Source organism: Musca autumnalis, unplaced genomic scaffold (genome assembly GCF_047663935.1).
Source record: "Musca autumnalis isolate F117 unplaced genomic scaffold, ASM4766393v1 scaffold_2, whole genome shotgun sequence".
Classification (NCBI taxonomy): domain Eukaryota; kingdom Metazoa; phylum Arthropoda; class Insecta; order Diptera; family Muscidae; genus Musca; species Musca autumnalis.
The window spans coordinates 109,901,623-109,919,256 of NW_027411755.1; the positions used below are offsets into that span (position 1 = coordinate 109,901,623).

The following is a 17,634-nucleotide window of genomic DNA, read 5'->3' on the forward strand; positions in this document are numbered from 1 at the left end:
GTTCAATTGATGACCTCTCAAAGTGGATGGAATGCGATGATGATATCGCATCCTGTGCCATTGTATCTGATGCTAACCAAAGTAACGAAAACGAGACTGAAGGGGATTTCGAAGAATCAGACGAAGACAATCCAACAGAACCAGAAACGCACTCATTAGCTCAAGCAATAGAAGGATGCAGTGTTCTATTGCAATTTCTTGAAAACAATAATATTCCAGAAATTTCCGAGCCAGATCTGCATTACATCTGGCTTGGAAATTCGAATACACACTAATCTACTCAAAAAAAGAATAGACGTACAAAAACGAACAACATTACATAATTACTTTAAAACTTAAGACATATTTTAAAAATGTATTTTTATGTTAATCTACATATATGAAATCTTAAAAACCCTGTAAAATATTGAAAAAAATCAATAAAAATGTCAAAATTAATGACATTTAAAAAAACTCTATTAACCGTCTTTTTCGATTATCTGTGCTCACCTCGGTCCCGAGCGAGCCGGAAAATAGAGGTTAAACTGTATATTCAACGCAAAAGTGACCTATAATAATCAAGACGTTCTGAACTTTAAATTGATCACAATTGCGTTACCAAAAGTGGTCAAATACTAGAGATATAGAAAATTTCCAATTTGTGGAATTTTATTTCCAATGCTTTTGTTGGACATAATGAAACTAGACAACTTAAGTTTTAAATTAATACCAAATGTATTGGCATTGATGCTAAAATATCAAAGTTATTGCAAAATGCGCTAAGCTATCCCAGTTTTAATATTCAAAAGCATTGTAAAAGAAAATATGTATGTAGGTATATTTAAATGGAAAAAAATTATAGGACCCTGGTTTTTCCTGAATTCATATAACTTCAAAATTAGTCAACACAAAAGCAACAAGTGGGTTTGTTTTAAATACTTTTCTAGACATTTTATAAAAATGGCGAAAAATGAATGAAAAGTCAAGGCTTTTCCACATAATTTTCCATACAAATGTTCAAAAACAATCATAAAAATCATTGAATTCCAGTGTTTTTAAAATTGTTTGGCATATTTTTCAAACAGTATCTACACATACACAGATTGGGTATATTGTTTTGGAATTTTAGGAACAGTATAAGAAAAAATTTAAACTGACATAAAGCTTTAGCCAACTTTTATAATTAAACCATGTTCTGAAATATTTATTTTAATGGCAAATATCTTTGTTTCACTTTTTCTTTTCTTCTGAAATGTTTTCAATCAGTAGATTGTCGACAATGGTCAAATATAAAATTATTAATAATTTTGGTTCAGTTAGCCCTAAGTCACTTGGTATAAAAGACAGGGTGGGTGAAAACTTTAGTATCCCCCTATAGGAAATGTTAAAGGTGCCATGAAACCACCTGTTTTTAGTATGTTATGTATCTCTTTTTCAGATCTGTAAGTTCTACTCGTCGTGTGATACATAAAAAATTTTTGATGAATCGAAATGAGATGACAACACATTTGTATTTTTTTTCGATTAGAGCGCGCTCTATTCTCCTCTGCAAACATTAAGGGACCAGCTGTTTTGTTTGTTTGGCAAGACTGTTATTTACATTTTTAGGTTATGTCATACAAAACAAAATAATCAGTAGTGGGATTCTGTAACTCTCTACCGATGGAATTAACGACAAATGTCGATAGTTAGCGATATTTGTCGGTAAGTGCTATTCTGTATACAAATTCTACCGATTTTTATGTCGGTAATTATCGAAAATCATCGGTCAGTTACCGACGAAAAAAAAGGAGTCGTTAAGTCTACCGACATAAAAGAATTTTCATATTTTAAACAAAAAAATCAATAACAATCAAAATTTTAAAAAATGATTTTGGAATATATTTTATGCCAAATAAAAAGGTAAGCTGAGATATATTTTTCTTTACGCATAAAAAAGAAAATTCTGCGACATATGGTGGATCCTTTCAGTCTAATTAATAGGAAGCTTATGAAACTTTACGAATTGGAAATGGATACATTTTATAAAATAATGGATGAAATTGGGGGTCATTTGGTAACCTCCAGAATTGCGCGAAAAATTTCTGAGAAAATAATAACTATTTTCAGTACGAACAAAATATGTTTAAGGATATATTCCGTAACAGTTTCTACACATATAAAAATTTATTGGTGGCTTCGATTAGCATCAACAATAAAAGAAAGAATATCACCATGATCGTCATATTCCCTGATAATACGTAATTCTGAAATAACAGATCAATAAACAAAATTTAAAAAATCCTGTTCAAAATACACATATTAAATGTTAGAATTATACATCTTCTTTTTCACTCTATATTCGATCTTATTAAAAATACCCCTCCACATCATAAAAATTCTGAAAACAAAAAACAATTCAACCAATTTGTCGAATATTACACCACGTTTACATTAGATCTTGTAGTGTTATGAGAATTTATATGTACGTATACCCAATGTATTTGACAATAAAAATCCACTGGAATAAATAAAAAAATAAAATAAATATAGTTATATGTAAAAGTACATTTATAGTGTTAACTACGATTTGAATTTTTCTACATGTAATTTGAAAAATAATCATTTTATATACAATTGTGATTTAAATCATTTCATTAGAAATTTGAATTATGTTAATTTTGAATAAGCATTATGTCGTTTAAAGTGTGATTTTTTTATTCCATTTTGAAATGACCTGCATCTTCTTTAAAGTTCCGTCATTCTACCGATATTCGTCGGTAAAATTTTTGTATCGATAACATTGAAATACAGAATAGCACTTTCGGTAATTCAACCGAAAATTTTCGTTAATTATCAATATCGGTTCAGTAGAAAAAAAGTTACAGAATCCCACTACAGGTATGATAGTCTTATGCATAGGTGAAAAAGATGAGCATTCGCCTTTACGTTTTCGTATAACACTATGCAACACTGAAAATGCAAACAACTTCTAGTATGGATTTTTTGAAAGTACATATTAAGACTACAAAAACCCTAGTTGGGTTTTGTCCTGTCAGATCCAGTTAGGATTTTATGGCCTCATCTAAACCGGGCTAAAACTACACGTTTTTGCATTTATCAGGCCTTTATCTCATAAGCGAATAGGAATTTGGCCTTGCTGTCTTTAGTAATATTGTAGCCCTAAATCTGTTGAACACACCACACAAGAAAAACTTCATCTAGGGCATCAAAATCGATAAAATATGGAAAGTTTTACATAATTTCTTGAATTCCGGTTGGTATCAGCTAAACTATTGGGAGCTGAACCAAGTAATCTTTTGCAAAAATCATCCAAATAATGTTCTCAGCAATTCTTCAGAACATTCCGTAACTCTAAAATGCTTATTTCATGTTGTTTCAGCGGTACATACATACATATGTATGTTCCCACAACATCCCTGAAGGGACAAGGGAGACTTCTCTCATATCAATGAGTGCACGCCGATTCATATTGGCTCAATGATATGGGACCTACTTTTTATTGCCGAGTCAGAACGGCGTGTCTTTCGACACCACTTGTAGAGAAGTTTTTCATGGCTGAAATACTCAGGAAATGTCGCCAGCAGTACCAGTGTTGCCGTTCGAAAAAATTTTTTCGGCCCAAAATTTTCCTAAATGCGACCCAAAACGACCTAAAACGGCCCAACATTAAAAATAAAACAAAAATATATATTTCTCATAGATACCTTTTATTACTTTTAGAAAATCGAAAAGAATATTGTCTATTTATACCCTATACCACAATGTGGAAAAGGGTATTATAAGTTTGTTTTGGTAAAAATTCATGTAACACCGCGAAATATTCGTCGGAGACCCCCAATGTGGTATACCAATCTTCATATCTCGACGAGATAAAGCGATTTTGAGATGTGTGTCCGTCCGTCCGTCTGTCCATTATAAATTGTAAACACGCTCCAGGCCGCAATTATGGACCGATCGTCACGAAATTTTGTATGGAGGTCGGGTTAAGATCAGAATAAATCCCTATTTTTATTGGTGATAATCGTGAAATATTTAGCGGGTGAAATGGGCCAAAAACATAATATTTATCCAATTTTCTAGCGGCTCTGTAGGTCTCAATAATAGTCCGATCAACGCGTAATTTTAAACAAGGTAAGAGTATATCACAAAGGAGAAGCTTGCAATTTGAGATGGCGATCGGATAATATAATAATACACACAATTAAGATATAATTCCTGGAAGTGACATTCCGGACAAGTGAGATATACTTGAAAGTGGAACGCTTGACCTTTCAATTGATGCTAATTATGTTGGTGTGCATGATCAGATAACAGAGTTACAGCCTAATATATTCCGTTATTTGTTTGTAGTGTAATAATAAACTCGCTAGAAGTCGCAATTATACATCAATAGTCACGAAATTTTGCACCGGGTAAGAGTATAGTTCGAAAATGATGCCTACAATTTTGAATGATGATCTGATATTCTTTATCGGGTGAAATGGACCATTACTTTTGTATGAAAAATATAAAAATTTTATTTTTGTTCGATATTTTAATTCCTTGAGGGCATATATATTTCGCAAAGTAGCCTACATATGGGAAAAAACAACTGACCTTTCCTCTGATGTAAATTGCAATAAAGGGTTTGCTAGATAACGAGCGATGTAGCGATGTGTGTCCGTCCATTAAAAATTGTAAACAAGCTTAAGGCCGCACTTATGGACCGATTGTAACGAATTTTTTTAAGGAGGTTGGGTTCGGGCCAGAATAGAAATGATTAGTTTTTGCTGATGATCGTGAAATGTTCAGGGAATGAAATGGACCAAAAACAAAATGTTAACCAATTTTGTAGCGGCTCCGTAGGTCAAAATAAAAACCCGCAAAATTTTAAATTAAGTTTGAGTTTATGATGAAGAAGAAGCCTACAAACCAACGTGAAGATCAGATAATACTTAGCGGGTTAAATGGACTGAAACTTTTGTGTGAAATTGGTAAAAATTTCAATAACGTAGCGGTTAAACAACGGAAGTAGTAGTACTACATAAGTGGATTTCATTACATTTTAGTTTGTGTAAACTAAATTTTCCTTTCATGCTACAAAAATGTCTTTGTCATGCTAGATAACTTTTCTGATCTCTGATATTTGATAATTAAATTTTCACAATCATTGAAAAGAAGTTCCGTGGAGAGCGATTGTCCAGGGATAGTGGTATAGGGTATCCTATGGTCGGCTCCGTCCGACTATAGACTTTTCTTACTTGTTTTACGTAAAGGTAATACGTCGCAAAAAATTGTCTGAGAGGTAATGATTAGAAAGCAACAATTTATTGTGATTTGAATGTAGCATATAAACTTTAAGTGCGTGTTTCTCGACACGGCGTTTTTGAAGTCGGTGCCAACGATAGCTCTAAAACGAATTGACCGATCTTCATGTGACCTTATTATATTTTTCATTTGAGCTTATTAAATACATAAAACAATTGCCTTTAAGCGAGACAGATTAAAAAAATTATTTTGCCCAATTTTTTGAAAAAAAAACAGTAAATTTTTTTCGGTAAAGTCGAAATTTTGACTTTGACAGCTCAAATTTTTTTTAGGAATATTTTATTTTGAATTCTGTTTTATTAGGTTCCTAAAACGCTCACAAAATATACTATGATCGGCCCATCCGTTTTCGAGCTATCGTTGGCACCGCAAAACGCTTTTACAAAAGGATGGTTTCGCAGATAGCCATTTACCTCAAGAATATGCACTATTTTTCAACAACAAAAATTCCAAAGGTGTTATAAGATGCGTTCTTTGAGATGAAAGAAAGTATGGTTCCAATCTGTTACTATTAAATCGGGGTCACATTCTACAAGTCTGGGAAAATGTAATACCTGGTTCATAATAGGCAAAACTTCGATTGAGGTTACCTTACATGGAGTTATTGTATTTAGTATTTTAAGGGTCATTATTACATACTTTCTTTTACTATTGGATGGATTTGAAAACGCAAAAAAACCAATTTGCATGCATTAAAAGTGTAATTTTCACACTAAACGTTAATACAAAGAAGGTCCTCCTTCTATTTTAATCATTACTTTCAACTTTATGTTAGCCCAAAAGCTATAAATCTGTACGCAAAATCCAAACTATAACAAAAGAAGAGTTGTAATAAAGGGGGGTATTTGGGTCACTTTTATAGTATATTCTCTTATAATTTTGATCTAGTAATTTAATATAAAACTCCAAAACAGCAAATTTCATTTCAAACTTTTCATTTTCTGTTAAGTAAGAGTGCATAAATGTATTACAAAAATTTATGAAGTTTCGATCTGGTACGATTTATTTTTGTAGTCAATGCCAATATATTGATGCTCTTTTTTATTTATTTTTTTTTTATAAAAAAAAGACAATTTGAGTTGACACTCGGATATAAATAGGATAAACCTGAACTATCTGCTTGAAATTCATTCTTTAGGTTGTTAATTATAGGTAAAATATATGCCAAAAATAGACAAAAAACCTCTAGCTTGGCATGATTCCGTTGCCACCAATTTATTATGAACTTTTTTTATTTATGAACACAATGCATGAATCTTTACCAAATACTTAAGTATCACGAAAAATATATTTCAAAACCCGGGTAACTAAAAGTTAAAAGTGACAATTAAACTACTAGGAGGACCTTCTCGGCATTAAGTTTTAATGTGAAAATTATATTTTAATGCCACCAAATTGCTTTATTTTACGTTTTCAAATCCATCCAATAGTAAAAGTAAGCATGTAATAATAGCCCAAAGACTAATATTTGATATTTCATAAAATATTGCTTAAAATTATTAGCATGAAAACGGCCCAAAAGGGGTTTGGGCCTCCCATCGGCCCAAAATTAAAAATTATTTTTTATTCGGCCCAAATTTGGGCCGAAATGCCCAAAACGGCAACACTGAGCAGTACTGAAGAGGAATTTTGCCACCGTTGAAAATTTGATGTTGTTTGGCCTGGTATTCGAACCGCAGACCTTCTGAGTGCAAGGCGGACGTGCTAACCATTGCACCACGGTGGCCCCCCTTCAGCGGTATTTGGTATAATATCTTTTACACCGCCCATTTGAAACACCTTTCACACGAACACTTTATTTTTGCATTTGGGATTTCACGACATTATTGATATATTTATTAAATCGTCGTTTAAAATATACTAAAAACCACGCGATAGAAGTATTTAACAACAATGGCATGTTCTGAAGAGTTGTGTATCACATTCTAGAGAACATTTAAAAAAAAAAAACATTAAGAAAAAATTAACAGTTTGGAGATATGGTGCGAAATGTATACAAATTAGGGAATTTTTAGATATTTTTTGAAAGTTGGGACAGTAAATGTAGTCTTTCGAGTTCATTATTTCTCCAAATATTTTATTCTTGTCCTTATCTACAGATTTGCTTAGAGGTCAGAAGAAAATTCGCATTGGTTTCAGAGATATAGCCCCGAATTTCTTTAAAAACGCAATATTTAATTAATATTTAGGCCATAAAATCCGAGCTAGATCTGACACAACAAAACCCAACTAGGGGTTTTTGTCGTTGGGTCTGTACTTTCAAAAAATCCTCAGTTCGAATTGTTAGCACAAGATCACCTTAAAAATGTTGCACAGTGTAATTCACCATACAAATCCCAGTAAAATCTTTGGCATGTCATTTTAATCAATGCATTGACACGTCATTTTCACCCATTCTTTGACATGTCATTTTAACCAATGCTTTGACATGTCATTTTCACCAACCCCTTGGCATGACATTTTCATGTCTTGTTTGGATAATGGAAATGCTCTATTAAAATATGGACAAACAAAACTCTTTATTAATTCAAACGAATCAAAACGAAATAACTACAATTAATTGATCAGCAAAAAGTTTACATCCAAAATTGCAATGTAATCACCACCATTATCTTCCCATCACCAGTTCAAATATCGACATGGACTCCAAATGTACTCCTTTAAGTATTTTTATTTCGTAAATTACTTTTATTTTATAATTTTCTTATTTTATAACAACATTTTGGAAAGTCGGAAGTCATTTCGAGCTTCATACAATACCAATTGTTTAGAAGTTTTAGTTGTCTGATATGCAGGAAATGTAAGACAACATCACGACAACAGTTCTAACAACGTTGGTCTGTTCCAGAACCTGCAAGAATCTACTACTTTTTACTACAATAACAATTTTTCCTTTATGTTATCGGAAAAAATAGTGAGAATTAGTAGATTCTTGAAGTACTGGAACATACCAAAATGAAAATAAACAGGAAAATAAAAACACAAACATCATCTCTATTGGATCGATGGAATGGGTACAAATGCTGAAGAAAATATCGGATCTTTCACGACTTCCTTTGCATTGGTTCAAATGCTAATGAAAAGATCATATCTTTCACGACTTCCTTCGAACCAATGCAAAAGATGCATGAAATCATGTCATCGCAAAGAACCCCTTCCTTCAAATTTTGCTGGGAATGCTATATCATCATTGGCCTTATGAAAATGAGTTAATAGGTAAGAGGTGTGAAGGGGGTAAAACTCTGTACACAAGGTTCTGTAATCTGAAATTATTCTTTATGTTTAAATTCGTAACTCTCAAACGAATGCAAAGCAATGAAAATATCAAAATTTTCATATGATTTCATATATGTATGTGTGTGGAAGGCTATGAAAATTTAAAAGAGAATAACAATGAATTTTCTAATGATAATTTTTCATAGTCTGGCATAAAACATATGTAGCAAAAATCATAAACTGTATGTAAAATGTTATGTTTGTTGTACATATGAATTTACATGTGAATATTCAAGCTACATAACATACGTAAAAAAGCAGATGGTCTGATGGCACCTTTACCAGTGAAAAGCTTATGCACAGGTGTAGTGGTGTAAGGTATCACATTGTCGACCCGGTTCCGACTATAGCCTTTGCTCACTTGTTTATGTTTAATAAACATTTTTGCTTGCTTTGATTCCTTTAATGGCGGACAAATTGTTTTGTTTTGGCAAATTACCTGATAGCTTGCGGGTTTTCGCATAAGATGATAAACCTACCTTACTCTCTGAGAAAGGACTTGGACAATTCATGCTGGCAGATCTATAGGCCATAGTTTCAATATTTTTTTCATTTTGGCAATCAGCTGAATACTTTTGGGAATAGTTATTATAGCTTTGTTGCAGAACTAAAAAGTTTTTACAAGTTTCAAAGACATAAATACAACAAGATAAGACATTTTTTTGCTATCATTCTTCAGTGAATGGCTTTTGAATTTAACATAATGTTATATCACGATATGGTGATATAACATTTTTTTCTTTTATACATATTTACGTATTTAACCGAATTTACCGATCCAATTGACATAGAATTATTCTTGAATAGATCCTTGAATTCATAAATTTCGTTTCTGATACCATTACATGAAATGTTCCTCCTTGGTTGCGATTTTGAATTAACTGCAACCTGTTAAGGGTAATGTTTCTATACAAAGTTTCGTAAACATTTTTTTGTTGCATGCATTTTGTCTAGTCTTAGTTGTATTTATGTCTTTGCAAGTTTACACAATTTACCCTAAAAGCGTTCCTGTACACAAAAAAGTTGTAAACTGTTCACTTATCCTTAAACTTAATGACGCTCTCTTTAAAAAACTTTTTACACGACAAATTTGACCGTGTAAAAAAATAGTATCATGGTTACCGCATTCTGATTGGCTCATAGGCCGACTCTGACATTTCTTCCAGCTTTTTTTGACGTTTTTTCCTCATTTCTGTTCCCGTACTTTGTATGTGTATAACGCTGTATGTGTATTTCGTTTTTCACAGTTTGCTCTTTTACTACTTTTACCACGGAAAAAGTACGGGAACACACATTATGTGGTGTGTGGAGAAACTTCGTTTATTTTTGTATTGCAAATGACGTAAAGTTTTGCGAGTTTTAACAAATAAATGACGCAACAGCCCTAAAACCTGACTTTTTTCATGCAAGCTATGGCTATGGTAAAGCGGAGCGTTTAGTAATGCCTATGTAATTTTGGTTGCAAATATTGTGAGGCAATAGGTCTGTTCGATAAGTAAAAATGACTTGCAAGTTCTCTCAGTTCTCTTTTATTGGACAAGTTTGTTATCGAACACCACTTTGTAAGAGTTTGTACAATTTTTATAAATTGTTGGGTTATCGACATGCCTAAAAAATAATAAACGAGTTCTACTTACCATATGTGGTGGTGCCAAGAGATATATACAAGCTTTTCGCCCAATTTTGTTTTGTAAAAACCCAATAACAATGTTTCCACATAAGCTACCAAGTCCTAATAGCGAGCCAATCCAGGAGGCATCTTCCACAGACACCGGAAAATTTAAAGGTGTTGTGTCCGATTGTAATTTTGAAAGAGTTGGTGAAAGCCATCCCAAACCGATACCATGTGAAAATGTTAGTACACAGACTTGAAAAGAAAATATACATAAATGTATTGTTTGCATGAACATGTATACCCTGCAAGCATTTTCTATCGTGCAGCTATCCAAAAAGTCAGCACCAGGCGAAAAACAGTAGTTGACAAATAAGTTAAAAGGTGCGTAGCAATTATAAGTTGCAAACATTGAATAAATTTTATTTAATTTAATTTCACCTTGGTAACTATCAATTGTGTCACGAAGAACTCCTTTAAAGAATTAACGAATAAGAATAACGTTACTAATTCATCAGAAATGTGATGTCCACGGGCTTTCATCGCCTAGTATTAGTTTTTGGATATATCTGCGATAGAAAATGCATTTTGTATTTGTTTCTTTATTATCAATATTTCTGTGCTATCCGACTCCATTTTCTCTTCTTATATGCACCAAAGTAATCGCGTAGATGCTGATAACGGTTTTCACAAAAGTTAAAATATGATTCTCTTTCTAACCGTTCGTTTTAAATTTATTAATGTAATTTTACGCACCTGTTAACGTTGCCAAAACTTGATGTCTAAAGCGACTATTCAGAATGCTATCAATTTTTGTCATGGCCTCTGTCTTCCATGTGATTAGTTCCTAAAATGACACAAGGAAAATACAATTGTATCTCAGTAGATTTGAATCTGTAGGAATATTATCTGAAATTCTTCGTTGCACAATAATGATCTTAAACCTAGTTATGTGTGTTTGTGCGTCGTTAAGATATATGACATGATTTTTTTCCTAATTGCCGAAATATTAGGGTGGGTTTTTGTAGAACTTTAAAAATGTATATTTGATTTTCGGCTTAATGTTGGAATACTGGACTTCGAATTCTCCTTAGCTGCTATTTTTATACATAATAATAGTCCACTGGGGTGCCACCGTAGTGCAGTGGTATGAACACCCGCCTTGGACGCAGAAGGTATGCGGTTCACTTCCCAGGCCCGGCGATATTTCTTGAGTATTTCAGCCATGCAAAAGTTGGTGTTGTCAGACACGCCGTTCGGATTCGTCTAAAAAACTTGCAATTCGATTGGTAAGTTCACACCTTGTACTCCACTAAACTTTCTTTTCCTAACACCTTAAACTCGAAATGAAATGAAAATGCTACTTTTTTACTTATGTACTATACCTCGATTGATGTATTGAGCTCTTAGAAACCCTAATATATGTTCATGCCTATATAAAAGTTTTGTTTTTATCCATTTTCGCAATAACATTCAAATGTTAAGAACTTTGATAAATGTGTTTTCTGCGAAAAAGTGCTGATCATTAAATCTTACACTGATAAGAACATTAATTTGTCATCGTTGTCACACTATGACTGTCATATTTGAGAATCTATAAATCTCGGAAGATATGGCTTTCATCTAAACAACAGAGTAACACAGCTGCGAAACGATTTTTTGCATAGTGATGAGGAAGAAATAATATCGTATGTTTGTGGATATGTGAATGAAAGGAGAAATAAATAAAAAAAGTATTAAAACAAGTAAAAAATTTATTGACACTGGCTCCAACAGCTCGAGATTTAGATTTATTTGACGTGTATACAGTATTGCTATAACCCAAAAATACCACATCAGTAACACGTGTTAAAATAAACGCTTAAAATACCGCGATTTAAAGAAATTTATGTATGTACATATGTAGAATTTTCCGATATTGAAGATTATATTCAATTTCAACAATACATAGCTTATTTAATAACGATATACTATTATAATGGAAAACATATAAGAAAAAAGTGCAATGAAAAACTAGTATGCAATCGGTGCGGAAATTTTTTTAACGGTAGGGAAAAAGTGATAATGCTTTGCTTAATAATAATAACTATTTTAATCCCGAGCTTTACGTTGCACAGTGGTACAGAATCGTTATTTCCTGGTTAGAATTCTGTAATAGCGATATTTTTCATAATTTTCTGTTCGACAGGTTACACTTGAAGCTTTCCAGTGAGTCAAAATCAAATTCAAGGTCAAAGTTAAAATGTTTGATTTCACTGTGACACAAAATGCAACCCAAAGTCTGGGGGCGGAAAATTTCTTTTCGAGATGAAAGCCCTTGATGAGTATACTAAGAGCCCAAAAGGAAATTCTCGCCATAGGTCAAGTTTCTGAGCATCGCGCGATGAAATTTTTGATTTTTTTCCCTATAAAACGATTTTTTTCCCTATAAAACTTGGGAAAATAGCTCCATATCTCTGTTTAGAGTTCTTGTAGCTTCGTTTTGAGGTGACATGTCTGATTTATGACGTGATCAAATTTCGTTAGGTTTTTTTTCATGTATGTAGGTATCATGGTACAATAATACAGGTAGCATTATCATGCCAGCTGATGGTAACATAATGTGTCAATTGCATTGAATTGATGTCAAATTTTGACATCTTATGTAGCCATCAATTGCCGATGCGGCTACCTGTGTATTTGTACCATGGTAGGTATGTATAGTTTGTCAAGAAAGAATTCATTTCGCTATAACTCAGAAGTTTGACCTATAGCAGAACTGTCCTTCCTGGTTCATCACATTATCTTCATCGACATTCATCGCCAAAAAGAATTTTTCACCCCCCAGCCTTTGATCTCCATATTTGCGCGTACTGATATTTTTCCTTAAAACGGTTGTGACCGAAGGTTAAACAAAAAAAAATATACTGTAGAATATATAAAATTGTAGGCTTTGAAATTTAAACTAGAAAATTTCAATACTTTTATTCAAACGATATTGTACAGAAAATATTGAAAATCATTTCAATTCGAAAAGTTACACAGTCAAGACGTGCCAGAATATTTGAAAAAGGGATTTAAAAAAAAAAACTGTTATATCCTTTCCTATTGAATACGAAGGATATCCAAGGACATTTAATTATTTCGTGGAATAAGGACTTATATTCACAGTTTGGACTGCCGATTCTTGGGGGAATCGGCGTATCAAAGGACCAGCAAATATATCAAATCCTCCAAGTTCTGTTCTGCTACGAATTATCCTTGACGCCCTGATTTACGCCAATTTTAAGTCTACAAAAATTTGGAAGATATAGCATCAAATATCAAAGATAAAATACGGATTTAACGATATAATTAGTGAATCAAGATTTATAATTAGTGAATAGAACCAGAGGCAACAAGAGGAATTAATCTATTAAGGCGATTCCCGCTGAAGCGGGAACCAAACTTTCCCAAATAGTGACTCAAGATGGAGAACATTCTTTGAAACCATATTGAAATTCGAATGTTCTCCCCATATAACTAACCATTACCAAGATTTATTATGAAATCAAAGGCTCCAAAGCTCAATATCCTATCAAATTGATCCGCAGGACCTTGGAATTCCTGTTGTGAATTTAGTACTTAAATTAGTTTTCACACATTTCAGTTTCCATTTAATTGTGAGCTAAGCAAATGTATATCTTTTGTATAAAAAAACCAGTAAGGAAAGGATCAAAGTCGGGCGGGGCCGACTATATGATACCCTACACCACTGTGAATATGTAAAATATAAATCGGAGCTATATCCAGATCTAAACCGATTTTGATATAATTTGGCACATTTATTTCCAGACCGAATTCAGTCACACATTCCAAATATCATTGAAATCCGACTTATATAGCGTGTTTGGAGCAGCAAATACGCGAAATCGGCCGAAAATATATATGGGTGCTATATCCAAATCTGAACCGATTTCGATATAATTTGGCACACTTATTTCTATACCAAATTCAGTCAAACATTCCAAATTTCATTAAAATCGGACGTATATAGCGTGATTGGTAGATCGCATACGTGAAATCGGGCGAACATATATATGGGAGCTATATCCAAATCTGAACCGATTTCGATATAATTTGGCACATTTATTTTTAGACCAAATTCAGTCACACATTCCAAATTTCATCGAAATCGGAAATATATAGCGTGTTTGGTACAGAAAATACGTGAAATCGGCCGAAAATATATATGGGAGCTATGTCTAAATCTGAACCGATTTCTATATAATTTGGCACACTTATTTCTATACCAAATTCAGTCAAACATTCCAAATTTCATTAAAATTGGACGTATATAGCGTGATTGGTAGATCGCATACGTGAAATCGGGCGAACATATATATGGGAGCTATATCCAAATCTGAACCGATTTCGATATAATTTGGCACATTTATTTTTAGACCAAATTCAGTCGCACATTCCAAATTTCATCAAAATCGGACATATATAGCGTGTGTGTTACAGAAAATACGTGAAATCGGCCGAAAATATATATGGGGGCTATACCAAAACTTGGACCGATATAGCCCATCTTCGAACTTGATCTTCCGACGGCTAAAAAAATGGTATTCCCCAATTTTCAGCGAAATCGGTCAACAAATGCGACCTGTATGTTGCGAACGGACGGACGGACGGACGGACGGACGGACGGACGGACATGCATAAATCGACTCAGAAAGTGATTCTATGTATATCCCTAGAAGGAACTATGGGTCTATCTCGCTTCCTTTTGTATGTTACATACAAATGCACTAACACATAATACCCCTTACCACATAGTGGTGTAGGGTATAAACAGCCGCAGATTCAGCATGAATCAACTAAGTCAACAGGCCTGATGACAACGCGAGATTTAATTGGTGAGTTTTACCTATTTTACTTTATGTTTGACTTAGCTCTCATCACTTAAACTTAAATAATACAATTTTCTCTTGACATTAATAATCATACATCAATCACATATTTCATATATATAGAGATAATAACCAATACATTGATTCTTTGCAAGGATACACTTTTGTACTTTTATCACATAATTTCTCAATTTTATATGAAATCTACTTTTAATATTCGCTATTGTTTACTCGAGTTTTAAATATAAACACTATGAACTGTTAAGTGGTCTTTTTTCATTTGCGAAAGGTAAAGGTGTTTAAGTAAAGAGGTGTTTTAGGGCTGAGAACATATATTTCAGCACGGTAGGGTGGGTATGCTGAAGCGGTGGAATAACATCTGTCACTGCATCTAAAGTAGCATCATCATCATTTTCTTTTATTCCCACTTAACTTTTCCCAGTTTCCACTAACATTTCCATATCTATTCCTTCTTCTATAAGAGCTACCTTATTTTACTTTTATGATAACGTAACTGAGCCTACTTCTGAAGGAAAAGAACTGCCCCAAGACTGAGCACGGCCGGGGCAAGGAGGTAGCCACTTCCGGAGGACGTAGGGCCCGCGTGAGGTGGTTCGTTACACGGTTTAAGAAAACGGATTTTTGTTCTAGAACTGCAACTAATTCTCTATGTTTGTCAAAGTCCATACAACTTTTAGTTTTTGCGTTCACACTAGCATACAATTTCGTATGGCCACATAATATAAATCACGCGACATACAAAAATTATTTTGTTAAAAACTATAATCGCTCTCACATTTTCGTTTCCTTTACCTACTTTATTAATTTTTTGGTAAAATTTTTTTCTTCCAGCAATTTATTTCTCAACTACATACGAAAATACATAGCCGAATAGAGCGCTCCCTAAACGAAAAATTTACATATGAGTTGCCACACCATTTTGATAGATGAAAATTTTCATTGTGGTCACACTATGTGTACAACATTCACAGGTAGCAAATTTGACATCTCATATGACATTGATAGATAGTGTAAACACCCCTTTAGAAAGTTTTTATATGCGATTTAATTTGATTGACAACTCTATAAGCTTTTTAATGGTATACATATAAGTTTAATCGGTTACTTAAAACCGGTTCAAAAATCGTTTTTAATGTCGGAAGATCCAGTTCAAAAATTGAGATAACTGGATCTATCCTCCAAGAAAATTTGTTATTAACGTGTTCGTCATCACAACAGCTATTTGTCGTAAATATTTCAGAAGCACCCCAGATGTCTACATAAGGAATAACCAATTGTTATGTCTACATACCTACGTAACAAATAACGAATATACAGAAAACAAAATATATGTAGTATAATTCTGGACCAAGAAGGAGTGGACCGATATGGCTTATCTACGAACTAAAAGTAAGTTTGGAAACAATATTACGAAGGCCAAATTTTGACCGGAATCGGCATTTCCGTTCCACACATAAGCATGGTGTCATAGGGTTTGTTTTTCAACTTTCAGGCTATTTTTTCAGGAAGTATGGACTTGCCCCTGAGGAAACTTGTACCTTCGTATAGGGGACAGCGAATACAAGATGTTACAGCAAAAACCAAGGCGATTCGAGAGCAGGTCCTAAACTGAACTTTTCCGAAATTTTGTGTGGGAGGTACTCGAAGGAGTTTACCGATTGAGTCCATATTGGAACCTCATCTAAGTCTGGTAGAAATTTCATAATGTGCAAAGTATGGACCAAATCGATTGATCCCTTCAAGAGTTATCGTACGCACAAATTTTCCGAACATTTTCGAACTTTGTGGGGGAGGTACCGGAAGGAGTGTACCGATATAATCCATCTTTGAAATTGAACTAAGTTTAGACAAAATATTACGAAAGCTAAATTTTGGACCGAATCGGCAGATCCGTTCGAGAGTTATCTTGCGCTCCAACCACTACACACGGTGTCATAGGGTTTTTTGTACCTTTCAGGCTATTTTCTCAGGAAGTATGGACTTGTCCCTAATGAAACTTACAGCGTCGTATAGAGGACAGCAAATACAACTTGCGTAAACAAAAATCAAAGCGATTCGAGACCAGGTCCTAAACTGAACTTGCGACAATTTTTGAATATTTGTGGGGGAGGTACCTGAAGGTGTGGACCTATATAGCCCATCTTCGAACTTAAATCGAATCTGGACAAAATATTTCGATACCCAAAATTTGAACCGAATCGATTGATCCGTTCGAGAGTTATCGTGCGCACCAGCCTGCCAGACAGACAGACAGACGGACGGACATTGCTAGATCTACTCAAAATTGTCTGAAACGGATATCGTACAAACATACTTGGGGTCTAAAACCATTATTTCGATGAGGCACATTTTTGGTCGTATCAAAGTGTAAATACCCTCTTTAGCCTAAAGGCTGAGGGTATAAAAATGACAATGAAAACTGGGCAAAATCGATTAGTTGTTAAAAAGAACTGGATGCTGTATAATCTCATCTTGTGGTACTTTCACTACGGTTTAAGAAATAAAGGACGAAAAGGACATGAAAGGCATTGAGTTAGAAGAATGAAATGTTCTACAAAAATC

At 33.6% G+C, this 17,634-nt stretch overlaps 1 protein-coding gene and 1 long non-coding RNA gene across 10 annotated transcripts in view; one reads left to right on the forward strand and one right to left on the reverse strand.

The window, feature by feature from the left end:
* LOC141394457 (facilitated trehalose transporter Tret1-like) overlaps window positions 1–17,634 on the reverse strand; it is a 52,246-nt gene that overhangs the window by 28,287 nt on the left and 6,325 nt on the right. For 6 of the 9 annotated variants that reach the window (XM_073968823.1, XM_073968824.1, XM_073968822.1 and 3 more), the window contains 2 exons: window positions 10,934–11,024; window positions 10,203–10,432 (listed from right to left, as the gene is read on the reverse strand). In XM_073968823.1, the coding sequence (XP_073824924.1) occupies window positions 10,203–10,432; window positions 10,934–10,997 (294 nt within the window). In that variant the 5' untranslated portion in view covers window positions 10,998–11,024. Of the gene's footprint in view, window positions 1–10,202; window positions 10,433–10,933; window positions 11,025–11,121; window positions 11,520–11,562; window positions 11,607–17,634 lie in introns of those variants that run through there. The other 3 variants (XM_073968825.1, XM_073968829.1, XM_073968831.1) reach the window with 3 other exon arrangements.
* LOC141394467 (uncharacterized) overlaps window positions 13,202–17,634 on the forward strand; it is a 42,962-nt gene continuing 38,529 nt past the window's right edge. Inside the window, exons 1-2 of the long non-coding RNA XR_012410428.1 lie at window positions 13,202–13,858; window positions 14,997–15,057. This is a non-coding gene — a long non-coding RNA (uncharacterized lncRNA). The remainder of the gene's footprint in view (window positions 13,859–14,996; window positions 15,058–17,634) is intronic.